At 40.7% G+C, this 8,206-nt stretch overlaps 1 protein-coding gene across 1 annotated transcript; it reads left to right on the forward strand.

Annotated features, from left to right (window-relative positions):
- The first annotated feature begins 226 nt into the window (after nt 1-226).
- Nucleotides 227-3,926, forward strand: LOC133831044 (importin subunit alpha-9-like). Its single transcript, XM_062261207.1, has 11 exons — nt 227-367; nt 920-1,139; nt 1,267-1,420; nt 1,780-1,882; nt 2,006-2,190; nt 2,362-2,441; nt 2,624-2,774; nt 2,868-2,949; nt 3,054-3,112; nt 3,203-3,508; nt 3,608-3,926. The coding sequence occupies exons 1-11, from the start codon at nt 316-318 to the stop codon at nt 3,770-3,772; spliced, it is 1,557 nt and encodes a 518-aa protein (XP_062117191.1). The 5' UTR covers nt 227-315; the 3' UTR covers nt 3,773-3,926.
- Nucleotides 3,927-8,206: the final 4,280 nt, after the last annotated feature.

An 8,206-nucleotide genomic window follows, 5' to 3' on the forward strand; every position in this document is an offset into this window, starting at 1 on the left:
TCTTTTTTAAATAGGGATTCAATCACACAAAAAATCCCTCCAAAAAAAATCATAAAAAAAATAATTATATTTTAAGGGAAATTTGCACACTTCTATTAGGACAACAATACTATATTATTGTCGTTTTATAGACGTGTCGTATGACAGATAAATTGTCGTTTCCGTTTTTGGGGCTCACGGCGGCTAATTATAATAAAACTACGACGGGTGAAAGTGAAACACTGAAATTGATGAACCCATTTCGAAACCCTTTGGAGAGAGTTGAAGATTTCTCTTAAACTCGAAAGTTCGAAATCCTTTGGAGTTTTGCTAGCAATGTCTGACGATGCCTTGTTTATCCCCAAAAGAGAACCTATTAAGTCATCAGGTAAGTTGTCTGTTGCCTCGAATTCAATTTAGGATGTGGGCCGTTTTGATTTTGAGCTTTCTGGTATGGCTGCCAATAAATTTGAAAAAATATGGTGATGGAAAGAAAAAGAAAGCATATTTTTTTTTAAGTTGTTTTAGCAATGATTGAAGCTACAGAAGAGAAATGAGCTGTTTATTTGGGTTTTTTGGGTGCCAAATTCAATGACGAAAACAACTTAAATTGAAGAAAAAAAAGGTATGAACATATTGATTTCGTTTGCTTCTGGGGTTTAGAAATGGGGTTTTAGTGATAGGAAGAGTTGACTGAGTTTTGTATTTTGGGAGGCAAGAGTATTAAATAAGCAATTCAGTGTATTTGACTCTTTGTTATATGTGCTTTAGTCATTAGAAAAGAAAGACTCTTTTTTGTGTTAGAAGATGAAAAAGAGTGTCTATGTGTGTCCAGGAACCAAATATGAATACTTGGACTTATTAATTTTCTTATATTTGTATTTTTAAATTTGCGGGAGATTGATTGTTTACGAGTGAATTGCTAATCACTTTCGGTTAGTTGGGAATGTTGCTGCAAATCGCAGGCGGCAACACGCGGTTACAGTTGGGAAAGAAAGAAGAGAATCACTGGTTCGCGCTAAGCGTCTATGCAGAGTTGGTACAAGTGGTGAGGATGATACTCCCCATGATGAGGGGATGATAGTTGATGAAGAGCAATCGAATTTGGACACTCAAACTTTTTCTGCAGTAGAAGAATTAAAGTCTGCAGTTTCATATCAGTATGTGAATCATGATTAAAAAATAGTTATTTTGTCACTATTAATTAGAAGTGCGGACTAAATTTTGGTTGAGTTTTTTTTTTTTTTCAATTTTTAATCAGTTAAATTATCTTTGTTGTTGAAATAGGGGGAAAGGTGCATTGCAGAAGAGAGTGACTGCTCTTCGTGATCTAAGGCGATTATTGTCGAAATCTGTATTCCCTCCTATTGAAACTGCTCTTAGAGCTGGAGCAATATCCATTCTTGTACAATGTCTTTCGTTCGGATCTCCAGATGAACAGGTTTGGATATCTTCTCTTACCTTCATTGTTTCATTGAATTTACCTTATTGTGAATTCAGTAACACGTCTTTTCCTGGCGTGAAATAAATCAATACTCTACTTCTTTTAGTTGAAGAAAAGAAAAGTTGATGAGAAAAAAACTGTAGATAGAATTTTTGAGAGGGGTTCTATTATATATGTCGTACCTCTCATAGTTGGATTCGTCATAATGCAGATAAATGTTAGCATGGTCAATGGTTTTTGAAAGTGTATTGACATACGCATGGCTTTTGTGTGCCATCTCTTGAATCAATTACAGTTAGAAAAGCGTTCAAGGGGATTTTCGGATGCTTATCTGTCTTTTCCTTGGTATATTGCAGTTGCACGAAGCAGCTTGGTGCCTCACAAACATAGCAGCAGGAAAGCCTGAAGAAACTAAAGCCTTGTTGCCTGCCCTACCCTTGCTTATTGCTCATCTTGGAGGTTAAGAAAAAGACTCAGTGCCTCTTAATTCCGTAACGTGCCTATTTTAGTCTTTGTTAAACCAAAACTTTGTTGCCACGTTGCTATGACTTGATGCTAATTAATTTTGCAATGGTCTTGTAGAAAAGAGCTCCTTGCCTGTTGCTGAGCAGTGCGCCTGGGCATTGGGAAATGTTGCTGGTGAAGGTGAGGAGCTGAGAAAAGTTTTGCTATCTCAAGGAGCCTTACAACCTCTCGCAAGAATGATGCTTCCAAACAAAGGTTCAACCGTGAGAACAGCTGCTTGGGCATTGTCAAATCTAATCAAGGTGCCTAATCTTTCATACCACAATTCTGAGAAATTATATATGCTTAACTGGTATTTATTAAATTTTGTCACTTGATGAGCTTGTGGATGGGATTCTGTTGGTATGGTTTTGGAATCAAATCATTTCTTTCAAATTTTATTTGAATTGTGAAATTGCTTTGCTCGGATGCAGGGACCAGATCCTAGAGCAGCAACAGATCTCATTAGAGTTGAGGGGGTATTGGATGCAATTATTCGGCACTTGAAAAAAGCGTAAGTGGATTTTCACCACCTTGGAATTAATTCTTGTTTATGAAGTTATGAAGTTTCTTTGCTGATGGTTATTTTTCCTTTCCAATTTTGTTTAATCATGTGGCAAATTAAGAGGTTCATCCTGAAAATCTTGTGTTGAGACAAAGAAATCTATAGTGTAATCAAATTCCTTTCTAAATTAGGGATGATGAATTGGCAACTGAGGTAGCATGGGTTGTTGTGTATCTCTCAGCCCTTTCAAATGTTGCTACCGGTATGTTAGTGAGGAGCGATGTTCTTCAACTGCTAGTGGAAAGATTGGCAACAGCAAGTAGTCTGCAATTGCTTATTCCGGTAACAATCAAAATTAATTGGATTTGAACTGTATTCTTGTTTTGGTATTCGGTCTTGTCTACAGATTATGTTTATACATGGTATCCTGTCTAGGTTCTACGAGGTTTAGGCAATCTTGTTGCTGGTGAGCTACACACAACTTTTGCAGTTCTTATTCCAGGACGAGAAATCACAGGCAAGTGAAGTGCATCTGTTTGCTAAAATCAAAAGCCATATATTTATCTCACATTTCGTCATTATATCATACTCACATTAGCTACTTCTTCATAACATCTGCAGATAAAGTGGTAGAAGTTCTAGTAAAGTGTTTGAAGAGTGAACACCGAGTGTTGAAGAAGGTAATTTCTGTTTTATTTATTAACTTAATATTTCTTTTACTTGAGCAATAAGTTAAAGTATGCTCATTTGAAGATTCAACATTAATGTAGGAAGCGGCTTGGGTGCTATCTAATATAGCGGCTGGTTCTATAGAACACAAGCAACTAATTTATTCCAGTGAGGCAGTGACATTACTAGCACGGCTTCTAACTACTGCACCATTGGATATAAGAAAAGAAGTGGCATATGTACTGGGGAACCTGTGTGTTGCCCCAACAGGTGGTGATGGAAAGCCAAAGCTGATTGTGGAGCATTTGGTCTCACTCGCTGGCGGAGGGTGCCTATCTGGTTTTACAGAGTTGGTAAGGTCTGCTGATACTGAGGCTGCTAAACTCGGACTGCAATTCATGGAACTGGTAAGCGAACGCAGAAAACCATCTGGTTCAAGTTAAAACTCCAATGATTTTTCAATAATTGTTTGATTTATGGTTTGGTCGGATATAATGATTATGCAGGTGTTGAGGGGAATGCCAAATGGAGAGGGTCCAAAGCTGGTTGAGCAAGAGGATGGAATTGAGGCCATGGAAAGGTTTCAATTCCATGAAAATGAAGACCTTAGAAACATGGCAAATGGCCTAGTTGATCAGTATTTTGGTGAGGACTATGGTCTTGATGAATAATAGATTAGGCTTGGCTTATAATGTAAGCTTATATTAATATAAAAGTAGCTTTGAGTTTCACTCTGAGAAATGTAAATTATGATGTGCATTTAACTGACTTTTGGGATTATTTAGTTGTTTTTACTATATTTAAATGGTCTTTTGTTTTGTGCAATTTTGTTCATCCAACAATTTTCTTAATAAACTGATAAACCTCCTATACGATACACCTATGCTAGGAGGAAACACAATTAATGGTCAATGGCTGGTTGAATTCTTTATGGAAGTTTAGTGATTTGGTTTGATTTTTATTTAATGGCTATTTCTATTTTAATAGTTTCTATTTTGGGTTTGTTTCCTGTTTGGGATCAAGCGTGTTTGGGAAAGTCAGGGGAATAAAAAGGGATGAGAATGAGGAGTTAGGTATGTCTGATTTTGTGTAATTGAGCGCTAGCTCTTGGAGAGAAACCAGGTCCCTCAAATATCTTGGATTGTTCTTTGTTATTTCAATAAAATTCTCTCATTTTCCTCATTCTTGTTTTAAATTTTCTGTGATATACTATCAGAGTGTATCAAGTGGCGCTGTCTGAGATTTGAATTCATAGTTCTTACTAAGATGGAAACTCGTATGGAAACAGTAGAGGGTTTAATCGCCACTGTACAAGGGGAGTTGGCTGCTGTCACAGAAAAATTGAAAGTATTACCTGGGTTGGAACAAGGAATGGCCACGGTGGTTAGTCGCTTGGATCAGTTGATGCATCGCAAGGAAGACCATCGACCAGAGAATATTGTGGACGGACGTGAGCAGTCTTCGATTTCTGGGACATCAATTGGGGTTGCCGAGGCGGCAAGAGTGCTACCTAGGGGTAAGTTAGTTGAGATTGGGGGCAGTAGTTGGGATTCTGGTGGACAGCGACATCCACCGGCCACCCCGAGATGTGATATTCGACCACGGCGAATTGAGCTTTCGTCCTTTGACGGTGATAATCCAGATGGATGGATTCTCAAGGCAGAGAGGTATTTTTCATTCACCGTATGACTGATACCGAGAGCTTAGAGACAGCCGTCATCAGCCTGGAAGGGGAGGCGCTGATCTGGTTTCAATGGGAGAATCGACGTCGGCCCTTCACGTCTTGGAACGAATTGAAGAACCAAATGATACGACGATTTCAACTTCTTCCTACTGGTTCGATGTATTGAGAATTTCTCGCTCTTAAACAAACTGGTTCTGTTCGTGACTATCGTACACAATTTGAACTACTGGCGTCATCACTTGAGGGCATTTCAAAACAGGTTTTGGAATCCATTTTTATTAATGGGCTACAATCTGACATAGGGTATGAAGTTACTGTTTTCGGGCCCAATGGGCTTGAGCAAGCTTTGGAATTAGCCCAAAAAGTTGAAACAAAGTTGCTGGCCCAACGTCCCAAGTATTCACGCAACCTCGGCCAGCCGTCTGGTACCTCTTTATCGCCATCACCCAAGCCACTTTCTTCTCGTACGATCACTGCTCAAGAGAATTCTGGCTTTCGTCGACTATCTGAGGCCGAATTACAACTCAAATGTGCCAAGGGCTTATGCTACAAATGTGATGAGAAGTTTTCTCGTAGTCATCGTTGCAAGAAAATGGAGTTGCAAGTAATTTTGTTGCAAGATGGTGACCATGATGAGCTTGAAGAGACCAGTGATGAACCTGTTCTGGGAGATGAAGATTCAGAGCCAATTGACCTTGAGAATCAAGTGGTGGAGGTCTCTATTAATTCTGTGGTGGGACTTACGGCTCCAAAAACTTTCAAATTGGTTGGGCAGGTGGGTTCTCAGCCAATAGTAGTCCTCATAGACAGTGGAGCAACCCATAATTTCATCTCAACTATCCTCATTCGAACCTTGCAGCTTCCTGTTACGGAGACAACACCTTACGGGGTTGTATTGGGCACTGGCCAAGCTACTAAAACCTAGGGAATTTGCAAAGGAGTGGCTGTGACTTTACAAGGAGTTGAAATAATTGAGGATTTTCTTCCTTTAGCATTGGGTAGTACTGATATGATTTTGGGTATTCAATGGTTAGAGACTCTGGGAGTCACCCATATCAATTGGAAGTCTCATTCTATGAAGTTTACAATTGGGAACTCATCAGTGACTTTGCAAGGTGACCCAACGCTGCACAAGACACTGGTTTCCCTCAAAACCATGATGCGCACGTTCCAACATGACGATGAGGGGCTGATTATTGAACTTGGAGCGGCTTCGATTTATGAGACTAAGGAGGAAGACTTACCTGCTGGAATTGCCACCATTGAGAGGTCGGGAACACTCTATCACCCTGCGAGAGGGCACATCACCGATCAGCGTACACCCTTATCGGTACCCACAAGCACAGAAGGATGCAATTGAACAATTAGTAAAGGACATGTTGACTGCTGGCATTGTCCAACCCAGTACAAGTCCCTTCTCGAGCCCTGTGTTGTTGTTCCATAAAAAGGATGGGAGTTGGCGATTTTGTGTCGACTACCGCGCTTTGAATCGTGAAACGGTCCCTGATAAATTTCCTATCCCTGTCATTGATGAGCTGTTGGATGAACTTCATGGCGCTACAATCTTTTCGAAACTTGACTTGAAATCTTGCTATCATCAAATCCGTGTTCAGCCTTCGGATGTGCATAAGATAGCTTTTCGTACTCATGATGGACATTATGAATTTCTTGTGATGCCATTTGGTCTCACCAATGCTCCAGCGACTTTTCAATCTTTGATGAACGAGGTATTTCGCCCTCATCTTCATCACTTTGTTTTAGTTTTTTTTTATGACATTCTCGTGTATAGTCGCAGTCTCGACGATCATGTTCGCCATTTGTCCACAGTACTACAACTACTCTCTCAACACAAACTCTATGCCAATCGTAAGAAGTGTTCATTCACTCGTGAACAGTTAGATTACTTGGGCCATATTATTTCAAGGGAAGGGGTCGCGGTGGATCAGTCCAAGGTGCAAGCCATGTTAGAATGGCCTGAACCTAGAAACATCAAGGCTTTGCGGGGATTTTTGGGTCCCACGGGCTATTACCACAAGTTCGTCAAAGGATATAGTGAGATAGCATGGCCATTGACGGAACAACTTAAAAAAGATAGGTTTGGATGGAATGAGGCAGCGACGGGAGCATTTGAGACTCTTAAACATGCAATGACTCAAGTTCCAGTACTTGCACTTCCAGATTTCAATCACCCTTTGTGGTGGAAACCGATGCTTCGGGATATGGGTTGGGAGCTGTTTTGATGCAAGGGCAGCGTCCAATAACTTTTTATAGCCAAGTTTTGGGTCAACAAGCGCGTCTCAAGCCTATTTATGAGAAAGAGTTTATGGCAATTGTCTTTGATGTCCAGAAATGGCGTCCTTATTTGTTGGGATGACGCTTTGAGGTGCGTACGGATCAGCAAAGTTTGAAGTTTTTGCTAGAACAACGTATAGTCGCTCCGGAGTACCAGCGTTGGATGGCCAAGCTCATGGGCTATAGCTTTGATATTCAATATAAACTAGGGCCTGGTAATAGGGTGGCAGATGCACTTTCGAGGGTCAATCTACCAGCTGAATGTAAGAACCTGCTGCTTTCTCAAGGCATAGATTGGGAGGCTTTGCAACAAGAGCTGCAACAGGACATGTTTTTGGCTAAACTTACTTCTTATTTGCAGCAAGGACGACAAAGAGCTGCTGGATTTTCTTTGGACCATGGCAGATTGTTGTATAAAGGGCGGTTGATGTTGTCGAAGGATTGTTCCCTCGTTTCTACCATTTTACGAGTGTACCACAATTCTCCTGTTGGCGACCACTCGGGAGAGGACAAGACTTTCAAGAGAATTTCTGCTGATTTTTATTGGGTGGGGATGTGGAAATCAGTGGCGAAATGGGTACGTGAGTGTGAAATTTGTCAAAAGAATAAGACCATGAATCTGTCCCCTGCTGGGTTATTACAACCCATTGCTTTGCCTTCGCTGGTTTGGGACGCTTTGACTATGGATTTCATAGAGGGGCTGCCCCGATCTCATGGAATGGATACGATTTTGGTAGTGGTGGATAGGTTCAGCAAGTACGCTCATTTTCTATCGCTAAAACATCCTTTCACTGCTCATACAGTGGCTGAACTGTTCTTGAAGGAAGTAGTGCGTCTTCATGGGATCCCTTCGTCTATCATCTCAGACAGAGACAAGGTCTTTATGAGTCATTTTTGGCAAGATTTATTCAAGTTACAAGGTACAGAACTTCGCCATAGCACGGCCTATCATCCCCAAACAGATGGACAATCCGAAGTGGTGAACCGTTGCTTAGAAACGTATTTACGATGTTATGCTTTTGAACAGCCCCGTTCTTGGTGGCGCTGGCTGCCGTGGGCAGAGTACTGGTACAATACTTCCTTTCATACAGCATCCCAACACACTCCTTTTAAAATTTTATATGGTCGT

This window comes from Humulus lupulus, chromosome 4 (genome assembly GCF_963169125.1).
Source record: "Humulus lupulus chromosome 4, drHumLupu1.1, whole genome shotgun sequence".
Taxonomy (NCBI): Eukaryota; Viridiplantae; Streptophyta; class Magnoliopsida; order Rosales; family Cannabaceae; genus Humulus; species Humulus lupulus.

Bases quoted from the DNA above. Each gene is read 5' to 3' on its own strand.
- LOC133831044 (XM_062261207.1), top strand. From the start codon at position 316: ATGTCTGACGATGCCTTGTTTATCCCCAAAAGAGAACCTATTAAGTCA. The intron at 368-919 runs GTAAGTTGTCTG...ACTTTCGGTTAG, and splicing joins AGAACCTATTAAGTCATCAG to TTGGGAATGTTGCTGCAAAT. The intron at 2,950-3,053 runs GCAAGTGAAGTG...TAACATCTGCAG, and splicing joins TCCAGGACGAGAAATCACAG to ATAAAGTGGTAGAAGTTCTA.